Raw genomic sequence first — 26,425 nt, forward strand, 5'->3', positions numbered from 1 at the left:
GTGTTGTCTGAGGCATCGCAGTTTGGAACACAGGAAGATTTTGAGTCGGGCTGTTGTTATGATGTTCAGTATTGCATTTCATCCATAACCCAACTTTTTCCCTCTTGTATTGCTCCATCTGGTCCAGAATTACCAACCCGACCGAGCATCAGCTCCCCTGGCCTTCAAGCAGGATCCGTTCCAGCAATCTGGGACCCTCCCGAGGCAAAGCCACGCTCTACGGACTGAGCCGTGCCCCCTGTCGCGTGGTGTTCCCCAAAAGCCCCCCTTTTACCTCCCTTGAGCCCCTTTGATTCTTGCAGGCATTCAATTTTGTGGATCCATTAGGCGCCACCTCCGCTTGTGTGCACAGAAAAGACGGACAGCTACTGACATTTGCTGGCCAGCCTCTTCCTGGAAAATTGTAGCACCCAAAAGTACACAGACTTTTTTTCCAGGGGGAGCATGGCTTTTTTTCTGCCTAAACATGCATAGTGTGACATCTTCTGACTGTTGTTTTTAAGCTGGTTCTTTAACTGTGCTCATGTTTTAGAAACATAGAAACAGAGTGAGTCAGAAGGGGTCTCTTGGGCCATCTAGTCTGACCCCCAGCTCCAGCCGGCTCCGCTCACGACATGCCCACCATGTGGACGTCCAGCCTGTCTTTGAACGCCCTCACCGATATTGGCGCCCGCACAGGGACTTGAACCCTGGACCGTCAGATTGTTTCATTGCCTCTTGACTTTTATTTGTTGTGCTCTTAAAAAAGAGCTGCTACCCTGAAAGAATTGCTTATTTGATGAGGGTTGGACTATGAAATGAAATAAAATTATTTACATTAGCCATGTTTTTGCATAAATATTTCAAAAATATAAAATTGGCATGCAATATCAAGAAGATTAAACAGACACCACACACACCAATGCCAACATTTGGACAATCGAATCCATAAAAATTACAATTTCAAAATCACGTTTGACTTGATTTTAGTTGCTACTGCTAAGAATTGGTTGACTGCACCATCCCAGCTTGCAAGGAGGCACAGAAGTCAAAATTAACTCTTTACATGCATCTCTATAGAAAGAGCAAAAAGCAAGTGTTCCAACTCTCTCCCCAAAGGGACATGCACAATTTTGTAAGGGAACTCCTCTGAAATAACCCTCAAGTTACACTGTAGACACGACATTAAGCTGTGCACATGCAAAGACCTTCTATATTTTGGAACTGTTCGTGTAACCCATATGAAATGTCTTTATATCTCAAAGGAGTGAGACTAAGACTGGGTTGTTTTAATCAAGAAAAGGCTGGAAAGCTGAAGAGGCCGGAGCTGCTGTTGCTGCAAAGGCCCTTGCTGACTTGGTCTACATGTCCGTGTTGGGAAAATTCAGATAAATCCTGGCAGAAAAGGGTTGCGCTATGCGCCTTTGTGTTATAGAGTCAGACCTGCGCCCTTCCTCAGAAAGCAGCCCAGTTCCAAGCCAGGGCACTGCTTAGTGCTGCTGTTGCTTTAAGAGGATGACATTCATCGCTGGCCTGAGAAGCTGCTGGAGCTGACAGGATCCCTGGGGAAATACCTGAGACAAGGGTGCCCCTTTGTTTCCCAACGGACGGACCGCCTAAGCCCCTGGTCCCACAGAGGGGAGCGCCTGCCGAGTGTGGTTGCCAAACCAGACTTCCTGAATGGTTCCTCCATCAGACACATTTGCATGTTTAAATGGACAGAGGGGCTGACCTGAACTGTCAAGAATTTACTAGACTAACTTATCACTACAGCAATCAGTGATGTTTTCCATACTATTGTTACCAGTAGCTTAGAACATTACCTCATGCCTAAAGACATCAGGATGCTGTTGGACTAAGATTATCTGGAAGCGTCACACTCTGTATTGGTGCATGTGACTATACATGGGCTGTGATATTGTGGTTGGCGGTGGGGACCTTGCTGCTGTAAGCATGCTGTCCTAAGTAACCGCAGGGGGCTTGGGTGATCTCACCAATGACAACACCAGTTTCAAGATTCAATCTTCCCTGCGACTCCTCTCCTGGTAATTAATTCTCGCCATTAGTAAAGAGGCTCTGACAGGAAGGGCCGTCTTAACAGCATTACGGGCCCCGGGCAAAGCAGTGTTCTGGGGCCCCTACGCAACTACAGCTACTGTTAATTTTGGAAGTTTTCCAATTTTCCAAGGGTGAACATAGATTAGTATGGGGCCCACAGGCAAGTGCCCATCAGGCCCATGCGATAAGATGGCCCTGCTGATGGGCAAATCCACAGTGAGTTTGTGTATATACACAACTGGATTGGCACGTCATTCCAGGGTTTTGGAGATTCTGCACATGAGCTGACTCTTCATGTCGTGAATACATGGACCAGCTGAAGAGGACATTTTGGATTCTTGTGTTTGAGGATGGATTCAAAGGGACACTTGAACTCTGTGGCTCTGTAGCCCGTTCTTGTCTTGGTGCCGTGGCCAGGGACGTGGGGTACACAGGTCGTAGTATTTTGCTGTTAATGTAATTGTTCACGTACCTGAAAACGGCTGGGGACCAGACTATCCAGAGGCAGTCTCCTGCCGCAGGTACCTGCTTGGCTCTTTAGGCCATCGTCAGAGGCCCCTGACCTGGAGCCCCCACCAGAGTGAACTAGGTGGCTCTCTAAGGAGCTTCCCTTCCCATTTGGGCACCGGGTCCTAAAATAAAATCCCCCAGTGGGCTCTTTTCAGACTTCCCTCTTCTCCCTGGCATTTTAAGAGAGCTAGTTCTAAGTTGGTGTGTCAGTGCTATCAATTCTGGCACTGTTTCTTAGTTTGCATTATACTCTTGATGACACTTTCTGGTATTTTCTATGTTTAACTGTGCATTTTAAGAGACTTCCAAAAGGCTTTTGACAAAGTCCCTCATCAAAGGCTCCTGAGCAAACTAAGCAGTCATGGCATAAAGGAGAGAAATAAAGATCTCATGGATCACAAACTGGTTAAAGAACAGAAGTCAAGAGGGTGGGAATAAATGGCAATTTCTCCCAATAGAGAGAGGCTACCAGTGGAGTCCTGCAAGGTTCTGTATTGGGGCCAATGCTTTACAGCCTATTCATAATTCATTTAGGAGTGGGTAGTGAAGTGCCCCAGTTTGCTAATGAAACTAAACCTTTTAGGGCAGTCGAAACCAAAAGGGATTGTTAGGAGCGCCAGAGGGATCTCCAAGTGGAGAGGCCGGGCATCCAAATGGCCAGTGCAGTTCAATATAAGCAAGCGTAGAAAAATGCATGTTGGGGAAACAAATCCCGACTGATGGGACCTGAGCCGGCAGAGACTGAGCACGGAAGGGGGCTTGGGGCAGTGGGGGGCAGCCCCATGGAAATGTCGGCCCAGCACTCGGCTGCCGTGAAGAAGGCAAACTCCGCCCCAAGCTTAATTAGGAACGGGACAGAAAATAGAGCTGCCAACATCTTGCTTCCTTTACACAAGTCTTGGTGCAGCCGCACTTGGAATATGGTGCGCAGTTCTGGTTGGCTTAATGGAAAAAGGACATTACTGAGTTGGAAAAGATATAGAGAAGGGCAACAAAATTGACTGGGGAGCTGGAGCAGCTCCTCTGTGGGGAGAGGCTGTGACAACTGGGCAGTTCGGCTCAGAGAAAGGGGAGGAAGGGGAGGCATGATCCAGGTGTCTAAATAATGCGTGGTATGGAGAAAGTACAGAGGGATACCTTTTTCCCTCTCCCATAACACTTGAACGCAGGGTCATCCCAGGAAGCTGACTGGTGGGAGGTTTAGGACCTATCTAGCTATCTCTACACTGCCCAAAAGCCTCTCTGGGTGGTCCACAAAGGTAAAAAGAACATCACAAAAACAAGAACAATATAGAATGGATCCAATGGCCTTCTGGCCCCTTCCAACTCTATTATTCTATAATGGTCAAACAGTAAAACAACAATCCCAAATACAGTGGTACCTCAGCTCACAATCGCCTCAGTTCATGACCAAATCGGGTTGCGAACAAAAATTTCATAAAAATTTTGACTCAGGTCGCGAACTCCACATTGGGTGGTGACCATGATCGCAGCCATCTCCCCCCCCCCCGCCCCGAGTGGGGAGATGGCCGCGATCGTGCTGGGGGTGGAGGGGAGATGGCCGAGATCGCGCCCGTCTTTCCTGCACCAACGCAACTGTGATCTCGGCCATCTCCCTGGCACGGCACAATTGCGCCCGGCTCCTCCGCCCCCCAGTGTGCCAGGATGATGGGCGTGATCGCGGTCGTGCTGGGAGGGGGTGGGGAGATGGCCGGGCTTGTGCTGGGGGTCGGGGAGATGGCTGCGATCTTTCTTTGCCACTTCACTTCTTCAAATTTTTCTGATTAAAAAAGTAGTTACAGAACGGATTAACCTTATTTACATTTTACATGGGGAAATTTAACTTGGCTCATGACCAATTTGGTCACGACCAGAGTCCTGGAACAGATTAAGTTCGTGAGCAACTGTAAAACGGGGACAACAGGCTCGCAGCAACCACAATCAAATTGGTGCAGAGGTACAGCAGCAATCCCAGATAAAATGCAGAATAAAAACTGAGATGAAGAGTTAACTATTAAACTACTGGGCAGATAAAATATTTTTTTTCCTGGTGCTGAAAATAATAAAGAGTAGGCACCAGCAACACCTCTGTAGCAGCTGGACCCATAATCAGGGTGCCATAGCCAAAAAGGCCCTTCTCCTGGTATCCACCCTCTTTGCTTCATTAGGAGGGGGCTCCCTGAGCAGGACCTCAGAAGATGAGCTTAGTGCTCAGGTACGAACATATGGGACAAGACGATCCTTCAGATAACCTGGCCCCAAACCATTTAGGGCTTAAAATGTTCCCACTGGTACTTTGAATCAGGCCTGGCCTTCAGTTGGCAACCAATGCAGCTGAAAGACCTGTTCCCAAGAGCCAGTCCCCATTAACAGCCTCGGTACCCTATTTTGCATCAGATGAAGTAACTGGGCCATTTTCAAAGGCACATACAACACATCACAGTAATCCAAACCAGAGGTTGCCAGAGCATCGATTACTGCTGCTGGCTCTGCCCAGAAGGTTGGAGTGGATAGCACACCCCCAGCTGCTAAAGGTGCTTGTGCTTCATGGGGAAGAGCATGGGAGGCTACTAGCCTTGCTGGCCACATGCTCCCCCTTCCCAGAGGGGGCCTGCCTGCAAACACCCGCTGCTGAGGAGCTTGGGCAGGGGGAGGTCTTGCACCCACCCTGCTTGGGGGATCCTGTGGGCAGCTGCTTGGCCACCATGTGTACGGAGAGCTGGACTGGACTTTGATCTGACCCAGCAAAACTTTTTTAACGTTCCTGGTTGTTTGTTTTCTAACCCTTTGTCATCGGCCCAGAGCGTACTCAATAAAGGAGGCCCCGGGCAAGGGTGTGCGCGCGCTTGTGTGTGAACGCGTGAACAAGATGGCCCACAGCAAGTCAATGCACGTCTGAATGCGCGCAGCGCGCGCTCAGGGGCCGATCCGGGCGGCGGGCTCCCCCGCCAGGAGGAGGGCGGCGCGGCCCTGCAAGGGGGCTGGCCCGGGGGGCGGCCCCGGCGCCACCGTCGAACCAGGCCCGCCCACGGTGCCGCCCTCCCGCGCTGCGGCCCTCCTGGCCGGGCCCATTCGAGTCGGCGCGGCGGAGAGCGAAGATGGCGGCGCGGGCGTGCGGCTTCCCGGCGCAGCGCTTGCTGCTGGCGCTGCGGGGCGGAGGCCGCGGCTCGGCCGGCGGCGGCGGCGGAGCCCGGTGAGCAGCACGGCCCGCGGGAGGGCGCCGCCGCCCCGAGCCCCCGCCTGCCTTGCCCGGCGGGGCGTGTCTCGCCGCCGCCGCCGCTTCTGCTGCATTTCCCGCGGAGAGGCGGCGGGGCCCAGGCCGGCCTGCAGAGCGCCGGCGCTGCGCGGCTCTTCCGCGGGGCAGCCCGGAGGCGCGTCCGGCGGCCGAGCTTGCCTCGCCTCGCCGCGGCTCGCCCCGACCCGTCTGCAGCCGCGGGGTCCCGCGGCGCCTGCTCCGCCACACGGGGCTCCGCCACAGGCAGGGCTTGAGCGCGCCGCGCACGCCCGAGCGCTTCCCTCGCCGCTCGCGCCGCCGGTCGGTCCCGGCGGCGGCGGCGGGGGAGGCCCCGCAGGCGGGAGACGGGGAGGGCCTCCCCGCTTCGACGTGGGGGCGGGAGGGCTGGAGCAGGGCGTCCGACTTCAGCCCTGGCTCCTGCCCCAGTAAGACATCTCGGGAAGCAGCAGCAGCTGCCCCGTCTCCGGAGATGGGACGTGCAGGAGGGGCGGGTGGGCTGCTGGCCAGCCTTTTTCTCGGTGCCTTTTTTGCTCCAGGAGCTGCTTTGATCCCCATTCTTGAGCTTTGTCCTCGTTGCTAATTGGGGGTGCTGTCAGTCGTGGCCTGCGGGAGAATGGGTTAGATCGTAGGAGGGGGTCTCCAACGTGGAGCCCGTGGCCCCAGTGCTGCAGAGCCCGTTGCCCTCTGGGCTCTTGGCCCCACCTGAGGGGTTTTTAAATTACGCCGTATTTTATTACCTGAAGGGGGGGTTATTACGCTGTAAAAATAAGCCTGGGGTGCTTCATGCTGCAGAGCAGTGCTCTCAGCCACCATCCAGATTTGGGTACCGAAAGGTGTGTTTCGTACCTTGGAGCTCAGAGCCCATGTCTGCCTTTGTATTCTGCTTCCCTGGCAAGGGGGTTTTCTTTCAGTCTCCGCATTTTGTCTTAGGAAAAGGTGTGCTTCCTAACCACTCCTTCCCCCACCTCTGCATCAGCCATTTTGTGAGAGCACCCATGAGGCTCACAATCGGAAATGTGGCTACTGACTCCCAAGGGCAGGACAGATTTACACTGCAAAGGGCATTGCGGGGGGGGGGGGGGGGGTGTCCGTGGCAGGTCATTTAAGATGTGGAGGAGGCCCCCGGAGTTGACAGATTGTCACCACTGCCTTCTTGAATTGGACCTTGTGAACTGCCGAGAGAGCTTCAGCTATGGGGCAGTATAGAAATGAAATAGTAATTTTTGTCTGTATTGCTGAGGTGCAGTTTCTATCAGCAGGCACAACATTAAAAGCATAACATTGACAAAATAGCAGTCCTGTATCTCTGGGAAAGGATTTTACCACCCAGAAGAGGCCGTTTCTAACGCCCGCTGCTTTCTTCCAAGCAGCTTTACAAGTCTGAATTATTGCTGCATCTCGGTTCTCCAGTGAGGTAGTTTATCTTGCCAACAACCCCGTGAAGTAGATTTGGCTGAGAACAAGCCCAGGATCACTTAGTGAGCTTCATGGTCAAATGGGAATTTGACCCTGGCCCTTTCCATGTTTAATCCAGCAATGCTGTGGGAGCCACTGTAGAAAAAGAGCAATTTTTTGTAAACCCTTTCAATTTTCTCGCAAACAGGCACTTTCCCTTCTTCCTGTGCTACAGGACTGAGTTGCTGACACTTGAGAAATATTTTTCTCTTATTCCCTCTGCCTTGGCCAGCAGCCCACAACTTCTCTGTTACACCCACAAGTTTGCAGTTTCAGCCTTGGGGACCACATGGGTTAGAGCAGGAGGGGAGCCCCCAGTGTCCTTCAGTGGTTATTTGGGGGTGTCAAGCCCTTAAGTTTCATGTTGAGGCTGCCTCTGCAGTGAACAAAGGGCAGTGCACAGAATAATCTCATCTTCTGGCTGTTGCTGGAAATGACATGGGGACTGCCCTTCCATGGCCACTGTGTTTCAGGGTGGCCGATGGGAGTTGCACTCCGTAATCTGTAGAGGCTTGATCTGTCGGTGCAGCAAACTCTTGCGACATAGGAAGATGCTTCAGGCTCGAAAGTGCAAAGACACAGTTGAAAGGGGCAGCGTCTCTCTTGGGAGCGGGAATTTCTTACTCCACTGAAAATGGCTGGAACTGCTCGGCAACAAAGAAAATGTGAAGAACTGAGGTTTAAGCCTTGTAAGAGGCGTCCTTTTGTGGGATGCTGGCCCAGTGGATCCCCAGTTCTTCCATCCCTCCCTGCTTTTGTTGGAAGTTCTTGTTTGTCTCAAAAACAGGCTCCCGGGGCAGAGACCCTGCTGCATTACCCCACAAGGCACCTGTAGGAAAGCCACTGTGCTGCACAGTTGCCCTCTTTCTCATTCTGGCGTTCTCCAAATGCATCATGGCCAGTGGTCGAGAAGCCCGAGCTCTTCCAAACATGGAGAAGATGCCAGGTTGGGAAGGAGGGGTTTTGAGCATGGGCGTTCTCATCGGATGACCTTGAGCTGGCACGGCTGTCAGCCTAATTTCCTTGTGAGGAAAACTGCATTGCTCTGCTTTCCTTGGAGGACAGTTGGACTGTAAGTGTAATAAGAATTCTTACTGGTAGGACTGCATGTCTGTTAGGTGGGTGAGCACCGGAGAAAGGGCCTTTTTGGTGGTGGCTCCTTATTTGTGCACTTCCCTTCTAAGGGATCTATGACCTCCACACACACACCGATTTGAAGAAGAGGTGCCCTTCCCAGATCTTGTCCAAAAGGTTGCATATTTGGAACTTGCTGGCAGCTGCCTGAGAGACAGTACAATGCATCTGGAAAGAGCAGGGAGAAGCAGACTTTTCTTTCTAAACTGAAAGTAAGGCCCAGACACAATCTTGGTGACCTCAGGACTTGAGCTGTGCTAGAGGTATAAAGACCTGCTGCCCTTTGGCAGCGCTCGGTTTCCTTCTTTCTGTGAGATGGTGCTAGGAGCAGTTTGGATTCCTGCTTGCTTGCACACATGCCTCTAAGATCAGAGAAGGAGCCTTTTCGGTTGTGGCTCCTTATTTGCAAAATTGCCTTCCAGAGGGTGCATAACTGGTCCCACCTGTGCTAGTTTTCAGGTTGAGATAAGAGGTTACCTGGTCCAAATTACTTTCAGCTGAGCTGCTTTTGGTTTGTAGGTGCAGGGGTGGGGGCAGCTGTTGGTTATTTTCTGCTGGTTTAAAAGTGTGTTAATATGATGGGTGGATCAGTCTTAGGGATTGTTTGTTGGATCTTTTGGGATGTTGTGAAATACTGCTTGAAACTATTTCATTAAAACAGTGTTGGGGAGTTTATGCAAGCTGTTCTTGGAGGTCTTATTGCCCTGAGCATATTTCACATAATCAAAAGATGCAGTCCAGAACAGTGATTCATGCAGGAGTACAACGGGGAGCTTCTCATCTGAGCTTCTAATGCTACTGGGCATCGGCGATGATGGTTGAGAGTGTCGTGCCTCTTGCTGATGCAGCAGAATAGCCCAGAATGGTGTTGTAGGGGCTGCGTTGTTGTTCCTATTCTTGGTGTCATTTTGTACCATCGAATAGGCAAAGCTCTTTGAGTGGTTTGCAGTGCATAGACTCCACAAAGACAGGTAATAGAATAGCACATACATTTCAGTACATAGAATTTAGAACAGTTTAAACTGCTAAAACCAATTTCAATAAAAGTATTAGACATGCTAAAAAGACAACTAAGGGAAATGCCCCATGCTAAGCCATCAGATCCCATGGAATGCCTGGGAGTAGAGAACAGTCTTAATTTGGTGCCAAAAAGATGGTGCCAGGTGGGCTTAAGTGGGGAGATCATTCTATAATTTGGGGCTACCACTGAGAAGACCCTTCCTCTTCTTGCCTTCTTCCTAGGCTCCCTTACAGGTGGTACTCAGAAGACCTCCAATGTTGATTGTGTCCTGGTTGGGTCAGGTCAGGAGAAATGCTCCACTGGGTGTTGGGCTCCAGTTTCTGCAGCCCCCCCCCCCGCCCCGCCCCGGGCTGATATGGGCAACTTAAGTGTTGGCCTGCAACGCCTGGCATCTCTCACCACTGGCTATGGTACTTGATGGCCCAAACAGCTGGAGAGCCAAGGGTTCGTTCTGTGCTCTTTAGACCTGGGTAACCGACTCTGTTGGTTCCTGGAAGGGTAGCGAGTCCAGCCATTTGCCCTTGCCTAAAAGGAGGCTGGGGGCAGAAGGGGCAGGCCCTGCCTCGCTGAAGGGTTGTTTGCCATGGAGTTCCTGGGGTTAATGAATGACCACAGTGGGGCAAAGGTCTCCTTTTTTGTTTGCTTGCTTGGTTGATGGCTTACAGCAGCCAGAAATAGTGCTCTGGTTGCAGTCCTGATGCTGCAACACCTGCTGTGTGAAGACGTTTGAAAGAAGTCGTTTGCTTTGAGCTTTGTTGTTTGGGGAGAGTTAAAGAAAACATGGGTCTGAATGGTTCTTAGCTGTGCCCTCCTCTCTCTGCTGTACAACAACCTTGCAGGGTAGTTCTGTATTCTCATCTGAGGCTGGTGGGCAGAGGTTGAAAGACAGGACTTAAAGCCAGACCCTGAGATGAGATTTGAACTGGGATCTTTCATGGTTCCCATTCCAGTCTCTGAACCACCACGAAAGCTTAAAATTAAGCAAAATAAAAATGAGCGAAGCACTCAAGCAGTCTTGCAAGGTGGTCCTACCTACCATGAATTCACTTGGACTGGAGTCAGGATCGCAACCGTACAAGTGAGCCCTTGCACTCACCCCCGTCAGGGCTCTCGCTGTCTTCGATGGGAGCAGAGACTGAGTCAAAGAGAGTTCTCCTAATGAGCTCACAGCGAATGGGACCAGCCTGCCGAGAAAAGGGTCCCCTACGCCAACTAGCTAACGGCAAAGCCAATAAAATAAGGAATAATTAAAGGGGAATGAAAAGGTTGGACAAACGCACATTCCGTTCTTATTTTCTATTTTGCTTTCTGCATTAAGTGTAGTTTTCTTAAAGCCGGGATTGGCTTTTGACAAATGCATGGATTAGTGATGGAAGTCAAGCCCTGCTCCAGCCTCTCAAGATGCGAGCTCAGATAAGAGTGGATTATCCATTGTGCAAAGTGCACCGCGCGACGGTGACCGTGCCACGCTGGAGGCTCTGCCACCTGGGTGCAGTTTGTGTGCTTTCCTAGGGTAGCGCCGGCCGCCTCTGCAGGGCTCCGTATGGCCGCTCCTTTGTCTGAGGAGGCCGGGCGTGGGCTGCCAGCAAGCCAGGCTGTGCTGGGGCGTCCCGATCTGTGCTCAGAAAATCTGACGATTCTGCAGCCTGCACGCCAAGGGTTCCGGAGCCCTTTCAGCCCGAGGGCCACGGTTCACCGGAGAGCTCCCAGGGCCGCCTTCCAGTGCCAGCGGGGCTGAAGCCAAGGGGGCTGGGGTGACAAGGCTTGCCAGCCCCACAGGCGAAATTAGCACCCAGAGCAAGAAACCTCCCAGTGATTGGTGGGGGGGAGGGGCACCAAAGCAGGCACCCTGGAACTGAGGCCCTGCACCCCTTCCCCAGCCTGGGGCCTTCCAGATGGTTTGGACTGCAGCTCCCAGAACTTCTGGTCATGGGCTGTGCTAGCCAGGGCTGAGATGAGTCGGTATCCCCATCCTCTGGAGGGAGACAGGTTGGGAAATCTGCATTAAGCAGAGTTCATTGAAGGCAGGCCAGGGATGCCCTGGGTCATCCCACCAGGCTCTGCCGGTTCACTCTCAAGGTGACTGCACAACCATGAGGGCTAGAAACCTGTTCTTTTCCAAAAAGCACTATTGAGGAACCGGGCCTTTTGGCTTAAGACACATGCTGCAACAGGAGGCAGCTGGGGGGAGGGCATGGCCAGGGGTGGCCTTTTGCAGGGTGGGGGCCCATATGGCACAGGAGCTGGCATCTGGCTCAGGTTGGGAAGTGCACACTCAGATTCCTGTCAGTGGTGGCCCCCTCTCAACCTGGGCAACCTCGCAGGGTGGCTGTGTGCTTGGAATGGGGTTCTTGGGGGGAATAGGATTGCGAAGCTGTAACAATCTGCTTCATCGGGCCATTCCTCCCGGGCTCGGTCTATCCGCTTCCCCGGCTGTCCCCCTTCCCCAGATTCTGCCTATGCACTCCAGAGGGACTCGACACCACCATTATTCCCATTTTACAGAAGGAAATGGAGGCCAAGTCAACTCTGCCGTTTGCCAGCGGTCTCTCTGTGTGGGATGGCCCCGGAAAGAGGTCTGTGCCGGGGTGGGACTCCGCTCTCCGGGTGTGCAGAGCGGGGCTTCCCCTGGGTTCCTTGTGGCCCCTGGGGGATCTCGATGGCCAGGAGTGCCGCCTGCCAGCTTGGGCTGTTCCTGGAGCAAAGGAGCTTGGATCGGTGGCCTCAGGATGGGCGTTTCGTCGCTTGTTGGTTTGCACAGTGGTGTTTGAATTGGTCGGTTTTGTTTTTGCGTTTTATGACCACCACTTTAACACTTGTGTGGAAAGCAGTGTATAAAGGGGAGTAATGATAGATCAATGGATACAGTCAGCACAGACCTGCCTTCAGGCCTGCAATATACGCCAGCTAGGTATCGGCAGGGCCAGTAAAACTCTGCCGATCAGTTTCTGGGGGTAGGTTTTGCACCATGAGGGCTAGGAACATGCATAACCTGCAGAAGCAAGAGGCTGCCTTCCGGTTTAGGCTGAGGGGTGCATGGCATCCACCCTTCTCTCCACAGTTCAAAGCGTAGTCTCAGCTGGCTGCTGGCCTTACAGCCGCGGGTGTGGGTGTTCTGGCCCATTCGTGGAGGCACAGCAACTCTGTCCAACCAGTCGGCTTCGTTTTGGCTCGCTCTTCCTTGTTTTGCTCTGCAGATTCAAAGGTGCCAGGCAGGAAAGGGCAGCCAGAAGGTGCTTGACATGGGGATGTTGGGAGCTGGGGCAGCGTGCCAGGAAAGCCAAGCCCACGGTGGGCGTGCCGGGCACAAGTTGGCCGGCCACGGATTCGGAATGCAGCCGACGAGCCAGACTTGGCACGGGTGGGAGTAGCCCTTCTGGGGGCGCCGCAGGGGCTGCCACTCAGGATGGAGTCCGGCTGCCTGCCCTGCCGGAGCGAAGCCGTGCCCAGGGGCACCCTGGACATCCCCCTAGCCCCTGTTGGAGGGCTGTGAGTGCTGCTCCCCGAAGGACGGGCTGCCCCACAGCAGGGCAGGCCTCCAGTGCTCTCGTACATCCTCCTCCTCTTCCCTGCTTCTTGCTGTGACCTCTGCAAAGCTGCTGGGGACCCTGTCACATGGGGAAATGCTCCGCACCCCTGCCCTGTTGTGCCTGTGTCAAGCATTGCTCACGCACCCCTGCCCTCGCGTAAGCGCAAGCACAGAAGCATCCTCTTGCAGCCTCATGGAAACACCGCTCTGAGGAGACCATCTCTGGCTTACCGTTTCCTTTGCGGCAGTCTAATTTCATTTCCTGTCGGTGTTCCTCTCCCTTTTCCTTGCTTTCTCTTCTTTTTCCAGCTGACATCCGACACTGTGCCTGCTGTCTGCGGTCAGTCCGCTTGGGCTGGGGTCTTTTGTGTGTGTGTGGGAGCAGATTGTGCTCATAGGTGCTTTTCCAAACATTTTTGCTCCTGTGACCCAATGTCCGACCTGGGAACCGCTGTCGTTTCTCTCTGGCTCCACAGCAGCCGGCACTCACAAACAGAACTTATCGTTAGAAGGAGTTATGACTGATATCTAGATACAAAAGCAATTGAATGAGAGGAAAGGACTCCAAAATGGGAGTGACCCAGAAACGCTCCCTCCATGCACACACGGTACCAAACAAAGTCTAGGGTGGGATCTTCATTTTCTCTTTGGATACACCCACATCATCTTGACAATGCTTTTTTATGTCAGTTACCCAGAATTCATTCTGAACCTGCTTGTGTTTTATATTCTTTCATATAATTAATGCTGTTTAAGTGTTTTTACTCTTATACCTTTTTATTTAATATTCATCGTTTCCCTTTTATAATGAGACACCCTCTTGTGGCTACAGCCAGATGAGCATTTCTTCACCTGTCCAGTTCAGCAAGTCCCGTGAAGCACAATGGGTTGTTCTCTAAAAATCCAGACAGAAGAATCGGTTTGCCTAAAGCTCCCATGCCCTCCTCTCCTGTGGGTGACTTCTCTCTTGCCCCAGGCCGCCCGACGAGAGTTGCTCACCGCCGAGATGTAGGGGCGCAAATGTGTGGTCCTCGTTGGCTTTCTGACTTTCTGCTCTTCTTGCAGGGGCTACTCCAAAGACAACGAAAGCAGCTGGTTCCGTTCGCTCTTCGTGCACAAAGTCGATCCCCGGAAGGACGCGCATTCCAACCTCCTGTCCAAGAAAGAGACCAACCACCTGTACAAGATCCAATGTGAGCCTCAGCCGCTCCTTGTCCTGGGCTTCCTTTCAGCTCCCTGCTTTATGGGCTTCCACAGGAGGTGGTGGAGGCCCCATCGGTGCGGGTGTTCAAGGATAGGGTGGACATGCACATGGTGGGCATGCCGTGAGCGGAGCCGGCTGGAGCCGGGGGTCAGACTAGATGGCCCGGGAGGCCCCTTCTGGCTCGCTCTGTTTCTGTGCTCTCATGTGGCTGAGGGAGGGTGAACGGCTGATCTGCAGGGAAGGTCTGGCATTCACAGGGCTTGTTCGCCATCTGCTGTGAGCAGGTGCGGTTTTCCTGGCCCCAGCAGGCTGAGCTCATTCCAGTTCTGCAGAACAGGAGGTCATCCATTATATGGGCTCCACATACATCCTGGAGCATGCACTCTCCTGGTCCAGAACCTGGCTTTCCACAAAGCTCTACTATTAGGGCTAATCAAGTTTCTATTCCTCAAGACACATTAGAAAATACCCAGCCTGCAAAAGTCTCTTGTCTAGAGGGATAGTGCTGCTGCCTGGCTTGTGGCCATGCAGTTGGGTTTGTGTGATGCAGAAACCTTGCTGTCACCTCTTCCACACCCGCTTTAGTTACGGGCCACGTCTTTTTGAAGAAACGGCTTGACTGGCCTCATGTTACCACAGGTTGTTCGTTGCTCTTTTCTGGGAGTAGGTCACTGTCTACACTTCAAACCTGGGAATAAATCTGGCCCTTCAAGCGTTCCTTAGATGGCTGCGCCACCTTCTTTTGACCCCTACTAACAGTTGAATTCCATTCCCATGCATTATTTTTTGTAGTTTTGTCCCTGTCCAAAAGTGGCTGCTGGGAGCTGCTCTAAGATTATAGATAAAAGGGTGTCCCCACCTGTGCCAGGTGCTGTCCCTCTATTCTTTGCAACGGGGCACCTTCCAGCATTTTCTGAGTGCTCCCTTTCCTCTCGTTCCAGTCCACAATGTGAAACCTGAGTGCCTGGACGCCTACAACAGCTTGACGTGAGTGGCTCCATCTCTCGTCTCTAAGACCTGGCTGGGTGAGGGGAGGCTCCTGGACTCAGTTATCTGGTGTGGGGTGGGTGGGTTAACTGTATGATCATAAGTTGTAGCAACAGCATAGTAGAAACAAACACAAATTCACAAGTGCATTCTGCAACATATCACAATGTGTAATTCCACTGTGTGCTAGCCAGTCTCTTCCTGAAAACTCCATTCTATTCCATTCCTGGTTTTCCTTTTTTCCCTGTGAGTCCTAGCTTAGCAGGCTGAATCTCCTTGTTCTTTGGAGAGGGGTTCCCTTTATTTTTTCCTGAAATTTCTTCTACTTCTGCAAACTTCAGGGGCCTCCCAAGCCCCTCTAGGACACATGTGGCGCAGTTTTGGCTACATAAGGGATCCCTACTTGTTGTAAGTTAATGTTGTTTCTGAACAATACTTGGAACATTTTACTAATGTGCTGCTTTCCTTTTGAGAGAAAGGAGAAGGAATCACAAACATTGTTGCGCAGAGATGTGTGTTATTTTGCAGCTTTTAGCAGAGGCCTGAGCAAAAGTCCAGTTCCCGTCCTCTTCTCTTTCTCCCCAAGGCCTGCCTTCTGACATTATGGCCAGTATCATTTCCCTGCAAAGACGGGCTGAGGACTGGCTGACAGTTTTACAGGCTGATAATGAAATGCCAGAAATTTTCTGGCGCCTGGGAGCACTTGCGCTCCATGCATGGTGACGAGGGGGGAAAATAAGACCTGTTGCGACCTTCTCCCCCACTGCAGCTAATGGACGGAAAACTGCAAAAAGGGGATGGAGAGAGACGAGGTGGGGCAGAACAGAAAAATGCTACTTTCCCCTCATTTTCCTTCTGCTGATGCGGTGATTCTGCCTCATTCAGTTTCCTGAACTAGTTCTCTGGTTCCGACTGGGTGAGGAATGCTGGTTGTTTTAGGACGTCTGTCTGTCTCAATATGCCTAGGGCCATACCCTAATTTCTGGGGAAATGAGATCGATCCAGGGTGTTGATGAAGGAGGTTTGGTTTGACTGTAGCAAGATGATGTTTGTTTCACTGATGAAAACAACCCTCTGAAAATTGGAGCCCTCCAGCCCCTCACAGACTTTTCAGGCCAGTTGTGGCCAAAATGGCTCAGAGGCTCATCTCTCCACCGGTCTATGGCATGTGCTCACACAGAGAGAGGCTTCTTTCGAAATGAGGATTAAAGGTTCAGGCCAGGTAGGAGATGGACCAAGCCTGCCATACAGGAGCACAAGAAGCACCACTCGCCTGCTGATATTCCCTTAGTACAGAATCATGGAGCCTCAACATTTGGTCCTGCCAGCATCCCGAATTGGCCCTCGGGGGTCCCCCAAATGGCCCCACTCCTTTCCCCAACCACAGGTGATTTGGCGACTTCCCAGCTTTTACATGGCTTTTTCATGGTACTCTGGAGAGGTTGAAATGACTCCCAAGACTCGGCTTTCTGTCACACATAGGCTGGCTTATTTTTCGTAAACCTTGCGCTCTCCACCCCAGAAGGTGGCCCCTGAGCTTCTCTGGGATGGGATGCGGCCCTTGTGCCCCCGGCCTCAGAGAGCAGGAGTCCTGAAGTCACCCGGCTTTGCCAGGAGGGTTCTTGTGTTTCTAGGGAGGGGCGCTCGGGGGCAGCAGTGCTTCCTCCCTTCGCACGTTCCAAGCCACAGACCTTTCCTGCGAAACATCCTTGATTCACCGAAGTGTTTTGCAGCAGCACACGCACCCGGGAAGAATCGCTGAGGCTGCATGGAGCAGTTTGTTTGACCAATCTGGCGCTTACTCCGAGGGACTTTCCTCATGGGCCTGTTTGGGCCCCACCCTTTTAGGGGAGGCCTTCTGGGAATAAGCTTGCCTCCTCTCTGCCCGCCAGTCCTCTGAGTGGGCCGCTCTCTCTGCTGAGGTCGCATCGTGGGGTGGAGAGCCGTGCCTGCCTCATCTGTCTCCGAGAAAGTCCCCTGTTCCAAGCCCCCGCCCCCCCCCGCCAGCTGTGCATCTTGGTTATCCCCAAAGGCTGGCTGCACACCTGGGGAGCCGGGCCTTCAGGTGAGCATCTCTGCTCCCCTCCCCTCAACATCTGGAATTGGCCCGGTTCCACGCATCCCTCCCACCCTTTGTCCTGAGTCCCGGTCAGCAGGCCGTGTGCCCAGGGCCATGCCCTCCTCGCTCCCAGCAGCCTGCGGGGACTCTGCACCCCCGGCCTTCCCTGCCACCTTGCCTGCTGACCGGCCCCCTTGCCTTGCAGGGAGGAGGTGCTCCCAAAGCTGCACTCGGACGCAGACTACCCCTGCGACCTGGTTGGCAACTGGAATACCTGGTATGGCGAACAGGACCAGGCAGGTGAGGGGGAAGCCCAGCGGCTGGGGGAGGGGTTGCCACGGGCGTGCATGGCAGGACCCCATGCCAGGCTGTTCCACCATTGCCTACGCCAGCCCCCAAATAGGTTCGGGGGTGGGGTGTGAGCAGGAAGTGGAGAGGAAGACCCCCTGGTGCAATGAGGAGCCTGCAGCCCCAGGAAACCCCATCCTTGCATTGAGGGTTCGAAAGGAAGCTGTCGTGGCTTCCATTCCGTCACCGAGAGATGAAGCTGTGTACGGGGGGTGACGCGAGGCACAGCGGCTCGGGCCAGTGGGTGCCACCTCTTAACGGGCTGCTCCTGCATGATGCTTGGTGCGGGGAGGGGGGTCTTCTCTGAGCCCCCGAGGGGGTGAAGGCTCCAAAAGCTCCCACTGTGCTGAGGCCAAGCCCACCTGGGCCCAGTCAGTGCCTGGATGGGAGACGGTCAGGAGCCCGCTAGACCAGGGTGGGCGATGTGTGACCCTCCAGCCATCTTGGACTACAGCTCCCATCATTCCTAGCCCCTGGCTATGCTGCTTAGAGCTGATGGGAGTCGTAGGCCAAGCCATCCAGGAGGCCACAGGTTGCCCATTCTGGCATCTATACATACAACGATGCAATGTTGTGACGCTTTAACCAGCTCAGGGGACTTTCTGCTTCAGGCGCCGCAAACTCTCGGGCTGCCCATAAGAAGCCTTTTAAGGCAGGGGTGGGAAACTAGGAGGTCCGGGGGCCATTTTCACACCCCATAACCCTCCCCACGAAAGCACTGCCCCATCTCTGTGCAGAGTCCAGTGAGATAAAAGTGCTGTCGAGCACCAAAAGGGTTGCCATGACTTGACAACACACCCGCTTTGATGCTCAGGATGCTTCTGGGTGTCTCTTCTGAATTCCATCTTGCACGTGCAGGAGGGGCAAGAGCGTCCCTTCGAAAGGCGGCCCAGCCTGGAGTTGAGCTCTTCGGCCGGCCCCCCAGTGCCGAGGGAGCGGGCAGCCAGCCACGGGGCGCGTGTCCTTTGCGCAATCCGGCCTTGCGAGGCTTTGCGGTCTCTCTCGTTGCAGTGCACCTCTGGCGGTTCATCGGCGGCTACCCAGCCCTCATGGAATGCATGAACAAGCTGAAGCAAAACCAGGTACGTGCCTGGCCGTGCCTCGTCCCCTTCCAGGCCAGGGACATGTGGGAATCCCTTTGAGGGCGGGATTCCGTTGGAATCCCCAGACTTCCAAGTTCCTGCTGAGTGCATCCGGTGTTTGCAGGGCGGCTGCCAGGGACTGAGCTCCGTGCGTTGCACAAGCAGCGTCTCTCTTCCACACCGCCTTCCACACACCTTTGTGCTGTGGCCCCTGCGTAGAAAAAGGCTGTGCAGCCGCCATTCCAGGCTTCCTCTCAGCTCAGCTTGCAGGCCTGGGCTGAGAGAGTGAGGGAGAGGCTGCACAGGCTAGAGGATGGACTGCTGGGGTTTGCCTATTCCAGGCCCAGAAAATTTCCCTTTCCCTTTTGCAGCGAAACCCGAGATGCCAAATTCCACATCCCCTGAAGGATTTGGGACTTGATTTGTAATAATGTTTGCCTTGGGAATCCAAAGGCTGACCCTTCGGCTCTTCCCTTCCATAGGAGTACCTGGAGTTCCGGAAGCAGAGGAGTCAGATGCTGCTTTCCCGAAGGAATCAGCTGCTCTTGGAATTCAGTTTTTGGAATGAGCCTCTGCCCCGGGCGGGACCCAACATCTACGAACTGAGGACATACAAACTTAAGGTGAGGGGGGTGGGAGCGGAGCCTGTGCAGGACTGGGGGGGCCCATTGGAGGCCCCACTTCTGTGAATGGCAAGCCATGACGTGTGGTGCGGCGAAAACGCTCTTGTTAGTTGTCTGTTCCATTTCCATATTTCCCGTTAGCCAAAGCTTTTTGAACAGTTCACAAAATCAAGCTTAAACACAAATCCATCCAGTCCAGTTTCATGGTGTTTTACTCGCAGCAGCCTTGTCTTGCCAAAGCTCCTCACTTTTGATTTGAGGAGGAAATGAAACCACCTGTAGCAAAGAGATTCACAGTTTGTTCAATGCGAGGATGATGGAAGATGCGGAATATAAACACATGAAGGAAAATGTACCCTCCGCGTTTCTGTGGCTGCATCAGTTCCTTATAGGGCAAGGGAGCCTCCAGAGTTGCCTGGGTGAATAGTTCCTGGCCAGGAACAACAGACATTCCTCTTGCCGTGGACCCTATAAAGTTCTTTCTCCCTGTCTCCGGAGCTGTCAGGATACACAGACACTGTAGCAAGGAGGGTCAAAGCTGGTGCAGTAAAGTGAACTGTCTTGTTCTCAGAGCAAAAACTGCGCTTCTCTACAGCTTGAGGGAAAGCAGCTTGAAGGCAATTACTCCTGATGCTCTTCTAACCAGCTGAAGGCTGGAAGGCCTTGGCCTGGATCCAGGAATCTACCCCAGCTTTGGACTCTAATAAAAGTTAACCTCCTTACCTGTTGCCACTTGATGACCTCCTTGTACAGCTCACAGTATATGCATGGGAAGAGATAATCATATGAGGGCAAGGCATAAGCCAGCCCCTGATTGCACTGGCTGCTGCTGATTGTGGCTTGCTTAACCCACAATAGGCCTCCGTGTCGTGTGAACCAGGCTTTAGTGGACCTCTGGGCAGTTTCTTTGGACACGTCTGCTGGCCCTGCTGTTTTGCAGCCTCCTGCTGCTCTTCTTACAGACGCTTTCCCCCCAGTCCGTGCGTGGGGAGACAGCAAACGCCGGCATCGTGTCTGTGTTCAGAAAGGGAGGCTTGGCCATTCCTGCTGGATCCAGACCAATTGGTGCTTCTGGTCACCTGCCAGAAATCCAGCTCGTTACCTGCCTTGGTTCTGAATTGGTTCTTTGGCAGACACCTTTCAGTGGCTGAGGCTGTTTAGCCATGGCAGAGTTCTCAGGGGTTCAGGCAGAGGAGGAGCTTTTCTCCCCATCCTCTGCGCCCAAACCTTTGGAGAAGCTGGGGGCTGAGCCCAGGTCTTGCTGCATGCAACTCAGGTGCTGGGGCCCAAGGCCTCGGGCAGCACTGTTCTTGTTCCAGCACCATTTTGGATTCGGTCCCGGGACCGGCTGGAGCCAGGCTTGAAAGGATGGCATGGAAAGCAAGCCTCGTGGTCCACCCTGCAGGGCTGGCCTTTGGGAGTTTGCCACTCTGGCATGGGGTGGGCTGAAGGGAGATTCCCAGCAGGTGTGGACCTGAACTGCCACCGGCAGTTCTGGGAGCTGGAAATGACAGATTTTGAGGCTGACTGTCCAGGCAGGATGTTGTGAAATTGTGTGTGTGTGCCACGTCACAGCTGCAACTCTTTCTTTTTGCTTCCAGCCCGGAACGATGATTGAGTGGGGAAATAACTGGTAAGTGGAATGTTTTTCCAGTCCCTCCAAATGTGCGTTGCCCGAAAGATCAGCCTAAGGGGCACACCGGGATCACCTTCTCTCTGAAGCAGAAGAAAGCTCTCCCTGCTTGGGTTGCGAAAGGGGCACTGAGGCAGCAGGGTGGTTCCTCTGCACCTCCATTTGCAGTGGCACACAGCCCTTCCGTCACGGGTGTCCTTTCTTCTCTAGGTTAGCTTGTCGGCCTCCGGGGTTGTCTGAGATTAGCCTTCCCCAGCCTGGCACCCTCCTATTGCTTACCGTACAACTCCCAGGATCCCTCACCAGTGGCCATGCTGGCTGGGGATGATGGGAGTTGGAGTTCAAAACATTTGGGGGGACTCCAGCTGGGCAAAGGGTGCCCTAGATCAGTGTTGCACTGAGATGTGTAATTATTCTTACTTTAATAGGAGCAATAGTTATATTAAGAGATGTTTCGACCTCCCTGCTTGCATGAAATGCTGCTCTCGCAAGGCTGCTCACAATATTACAATTAAACACACATGTGTGCGCACTTATCAGAAAAGTGCTTTCAAAGCCCCAAATGCGGAGTGAAATAAATGAGGCCTGCAGGCTTATTTTTAAAGGCATCAGTGCTGAAGGCCAAGACGGCTGTTTGCCAAGCCCAGCAAAGGCACCAGTAAAATTACTTTGGCAAGAGACATCATCGTCATCAAATGCATTTCTATACTGCCAATAGCCAAAGCTCTCTGAACAGTTTATAACAATTATAAAAACAAAGTATAATAGATAAAAATGTTAACAATTAAACTTAATTTAAAATAGCATAAAACCATTAAAAATAAAAAGAGAATTAAAAAGACACAATCAAGAATAAAAGCACTGGCTAATTGTATCAGGCCCCTGAATGCCCATGGAGGTCTCTGAAGGCCTCTTCCAAGAGGGCTGCCTTAACCTGGCACCAGAAAGATGGGAAATTTGGCACAAGGCGGGCCATAGCAGGGAGGTGACGCCACAGTCATGCAGCGCACACATATGTGCCCTGATTGCTCATGCAGCTGCGGAAAACCCCAAATCCCGAGTCCAGTTAGGAACTCGGGGAGATGCCAGGTCCCGAGCCAGTCCCCTGATCCACCTTGTATAGCCTGACCTCGCAAAAAGCTCCTGCGTACCTGGGGCGGCAGGGGTCGAACCTGGACATTCTGCGTGTAAAGAGGTCCGTCGCCACTGAGCTGCAGCACAGCAGCAGTGAAAAGCACGCATCAAGCAGTCCAGGGATGTCCCCGGCCTCTTCTTAGAGCTGGTCCTGCACCCCTACCAGGTGTCAACGCAGCCGCCGGACGTGCGGGCGTTTCCCGAGGTGCAGCAGCCAGTTTGGGCAGCCCAAAATCAGGAGTGGGGTGCTGAGGAGCCCCCCCGCACCGTTCCTGCTCTGAGCCAGTGCAGCCCGCTGGGAAGGGGGAGCCAAAGCCTTGCCTTTTGGGCGCGATTTGGGCAGCCTCGGGCGAGCCATTTGCTCTGTCTGCTTGCATTGTTCTGGCAGCTGCCTCTGTGCTGAACGGTCTCCCTCAATCTCGACAGGGCACGGGCCATCAAATATCGCCAGGAGAACCAGGAAGCGGTGGGGGGCTTCTTCTCCCAAATCGGGGAGCTGTACATCGTACACCACCTGTGGGGTAAGGATCTGCCTTACAGGGTCCCGTGGAAAGGGGTGGATTGTCCCCTCGTTCAAATACACCCTTCTTCTGTGCTCTGACTTTGGACGGCACCCGTCCCGCTGTGTGTGCACATCCACAGAGCGCTCTCTGATGCCCCACTGAATGCACCTGGAAGACAGCAGGTCGTGTGGGGAGGGGCACCAGCACAGCCCCGTCCCATAACGGGCTGGCGCACGAGACACTTGCCCTTGTGCTGCTCAGGGACGGGCACACAAGCAGTGTCCGCGTTGCCTGGGATTCTCCAGACACTGTCTTGCTGCCCATCTCATCCCGGTTGCTGTTGATACTTCCTGCTCGTCTTGTGCAAATGGGAAACTCGTGCGAATGGCGCAGCAGTGAGACGGGGGATTCGTGCAGGGCAGGGCTGGCTCAGCCTGTCGAGGAGGTTTGCTCGAATCGCACCGGGAAAGGGCAAGCCGAGTGCGAGCAGAGGCAGGCCGAGTCGTGAATGTTTCTGACGGGCGCAGACTGGTGTTCGGAGCTTGGGGCAGGTCAGGGTGCGTGTCTTGGGAGCAAAAGCAGAAGACTCCTGTTGTCTGTGCCCGAAAAGCGTTCATGTAAACATGCTTTCCTCCTCTCAGCCTACAGAGACCTCCAGTCCCGAGAGGAAACGAGGAATGCGGCCTGGAGGAAGCGGGGCTGGGATGAAAACGTTTACTATACAGGTGACCTTGATGGCACAAATGCCAGGCTTGCAGCCTCCTGTTAGTCTGTGTCACTCCCCCCACCCTCTTGCTCATGGCATTCCTTGCTTTGGGGTAGCTCGACGTTTTTCAAACTGGCATCCTCCAGATGAGTTGGACAATAGTTCCCATCCTCCTCAGACACCACCTCACACATTTGAGGGGTGCCAGTTTGGGAGCAAGGCAGCTGAGTGCGTCTTTCCTCCCTCCTCCCATGAGACCTGCTGTGAATTCCGTTCTGCAGCTGGGACTTGGGTCTCGGCCTGCTCTTTGCCTGACCTCCTGCCTTGGGAAAGAGCCCAGACCCCCCGGGGCTGGGAGAATGATGCCAAGATGTTTTTCCAGACACCTTCTGGAGGTAGAAGGCGCGCTCCCCTTTCCCTCCAGGGTTTTCCCGTCCCATCCCCATGTTTTCCATGCATTTCCATGCAAGCGTCTCTTGACCGACAATGTTAGCTCCGCCACCAAGAAAACTGCCTGTGCAGAGACACCCTTGGTGCATAGCGAGACGAAAGGCTGCAGGTACGGGCAGTGGCCTGCTTACCTCCTCCAGGTAAGAGGCCCTCCTCTGACAAGCATTTCAGGCCGAGGATGGACTGGCGTCTCTGCACTGGGCGCCCAAGCGCGTGTCTCCTCTCTGGGGTGGAGTGGGGCCGGAGGGAGGGCCCTCCAACACACTTCCTTGCGAAGCAACTCCCAAGCTTTCCTCTGTGCTTGCAGTGCCTCTGGTTCGGAGCATGGAGTCGCGCATCATGATCCCCTTGAAGGTCTCCCCGCTGCAGTGACGCCGGCTCCGGGGCGCTTCTCAGCAGCCGCCTCCGCAATGCAGCAGCCTCAGCAGCCGCCGCCTCCTTTCAAAATGGTGTCCTGGCTGTGCCTCCCCCCAGTTCCCTCCATCCCCTCCCACCCCTCCTGTTCTGTTTCTCCTGCTGCTTGGATGAGGGACCACATGCCTGCTCATTGCAGCCCCACTGGGTGAGGCTTTCTGCTTGGGGTCTGACCCAAATGGAAGTGGAGATGAGTCTTTTTCCTGAACGTCTCCAGCGATTGCCTTCCACACAGGACCTGAGCTGGGTGACTGCCGGCTGCTGGTTCTCTGGAGCCTTTGATCCCTGGAACGTCGTTTTTCACTTGTTCCACCTGTTGCCAGAAGCCCTATCCTTTGGGGGAAATCTTCCTGTTTGTGTTTGCCCTCTTGGGGCATGTTTGTCTTGGCCGTTCTGGTCTGGCCCACCTCTGAGAGCGTGACCAGCCTGGTTCCAGCTTCTGGCGCTTTGCTCCGGTGTCTTGACGCTTGTGGTCCACAGGATGCAAAGCTCTCCCTGCCAGGAGCATCTTCTCTCCTTCCTGGAAGGGATAGCATGATGAGAGATGCTCTGGATTCCCGTGCCGTCCTTGACCGCTCTCCGCCTCCCAAATGTGTGCAGACTCCAGGTCTGTTTCAACATTCCAGAGAAGCTTCTGCGTGGGTCCCGCCCTGCCAAGATGCAAAGGGCATTCCGTGAGCACAGCAGCTCCCTTCCCAGCCCCATCTTTTGGTACCAGATGCTATTTTTTTAATCTCCGCCAAGATCGTCCTTGGTTTGAGGGCTGTTCCAAACCCCATTTTTCAGGAAGGATACAGAGCAGAATGCTGTGAATGTATAAGGCAGCCTTCTTGAACCTGAACGGGACTATAGCTCCCATCAGCCACAGCCAGCATAGTCAGGGATCGTGGGAGTTGTCACCCAAAATATCTGAAGGACACCAGGCTGGGAAATGCTGATAGAAGAAAGTCTGCGCCTGGCTCCTTGGCTCTTCCCTGACCGTCCCGAAATCCCCGACGACTCAGGTCACCAAAGGGCTTAGTTGCAAAGCAAGCGGACTGAGTCAGCGGCCTCTGCACAGGCGCAAGACGGCGGGGGCATGAGAATACGCTTGTTGATTAAAAACACACTCGCCTTTTGAGGAGCCATGTAAACTGTCTAGCCACAAGAGTAATTAAATATTTAATACACTAGCACAAGTCTGTTTCTTTTTTTAATATATGTTTTTATTCTCACTTAAAAAAAGAAGTAAGATGCACACACAGGGAAGAAGAAAACGTACCAAGGGATATTACAGAAATATGGCATATAATTTCAGCATCTAAATTGTTCATGAGGAAACAAAAGTTTCCATCTCTTCTAGCCTCTATTAAATCAATCAATTCTAACTTAAAATCCAATAACAGATAGTTCTAATTTATCAAAACAGTTGTAAATAATGTCATAACTTTAGCATGAAATACACGTTGCTAATGATACATTCGCAAATTCTGTTTCCCTAAATTTTAGTTGAATTGTTTCTCATAAGCTTTCTATTTTTCATTAAATTATTTGACAGGTATTCTCATTATTGTTGTTCAGTTGCAAAGTTGTGCCCAACTCTCCGTAACCCCATGGACAACATACCGCCAGGCTCTCATATCCTCCACTGTTCCTTGGCAGTCCAACCAAGCACACACCCACCGCCCCAGTGACACCGTCCAGCCACCTCACCCTCTGCCATCCCTTCTCCTTTTGCCGTCGATCATTCCCAGCATCAGGGTCTTCTCCATTGAGTTGTTCCTTTTCATTAGGTAGGCAAAGTATTTGAGTTTCATCTTCAATATCTGGCCTTCTAAAGAGCAGTCAGGGTTGATTTCCTTGTACATTTTCCGTATAACAGTACCTATTTACATCTCCATTCCAAGTCTATTCCACAAATTGATACAAATATGTATATATGAAAATAGTCTTACTAAACAGCACACCAATATACTATAGGGTTATCCAGCATATTTATTTCAATATTTGATTCCATATTGAAGGTCTGTAAGGGGTGCCAAAGTTTCATGAAATTACCCATTTTCATTTCCCCTCTCAGGATTCTAGCCTGTCCAGTCAATTTCTCCATTAGTGCAATTTCCCATACCCTTCCTAAATATCTTTGAAAGGAGAACCCCTTAATGCCCAATTTCTAATCTTGCTCCTGTAAGGATCTCACCTGCTCTTACTTAAATTATCGTCCCCATCCACAAAGAGGGAGAATAATAGAATTAAATTTTTTTAAAAAATTGGTGTGTCAACTTTTCAAACCATTTAATTGCCTCTTTCCAGGATAATTCCACTTTTGGACTAGATATCCACATATGTTAAAGCAAGCCTTTTACCCTGCAATTTTGCCAG

General features: G+C 52.8%; 1 protein-coding gene across 1 annotated transcript; it reads left to right on the forward strand.

Annotated features, from left to right (window-relative positions):
- Positions 1 to 5,627: 5,627 nt before the first annotated feature.
- On the forward strand, positions 5,628 to 25,236 carry NIPSNAP1 (nipsnap homolog 1). The gene is made up of 10 exons (XM_044448928.1): positions 5,628 to 5,740; positions 13,987 to 14,114; positions 15,067 to 15,112; positions 17,377 to 17,471; positions 18,531 to 18,601; positions 19,084 to 19,224; positions 20,826 to 20,857; positions 22,418 to 22,512; positions 23,136 to 23,219; positions 23,958 to 25,236. The coding sequence occupies exons 1-10, from the start codon at positions 5,646 to 5,648 to the stop codon at positions 24,020 to 24,022; spliced, it is 852 nt and encodes a 283-aa protein (XP_044304863.1). The 5' UTR covers positions 5,628 to 5,645; the 3' UTR covers positions 24,023 to 25,236.
- The last annotated feature ends 1,189 nt before the right edge of the window (positions 25,237 to 26,425 follow it).

This window comes from Varanus komodoensis, unplaced genomic scaffold (assembly GCF_004798865.1).
Source record: "Varanus komodoensis strain SLA01 unplaced genomic scaffold, ASM479886v1 scaffold56, whole genome shotgun sequence".
Classification (NCBI taxonomy): domain Eukaryota; kingdom Metazoa; phylum Chordata; class Lepidosauria; order Squamata; family Varanidae; genus Varanus; species Varanus komodoensis.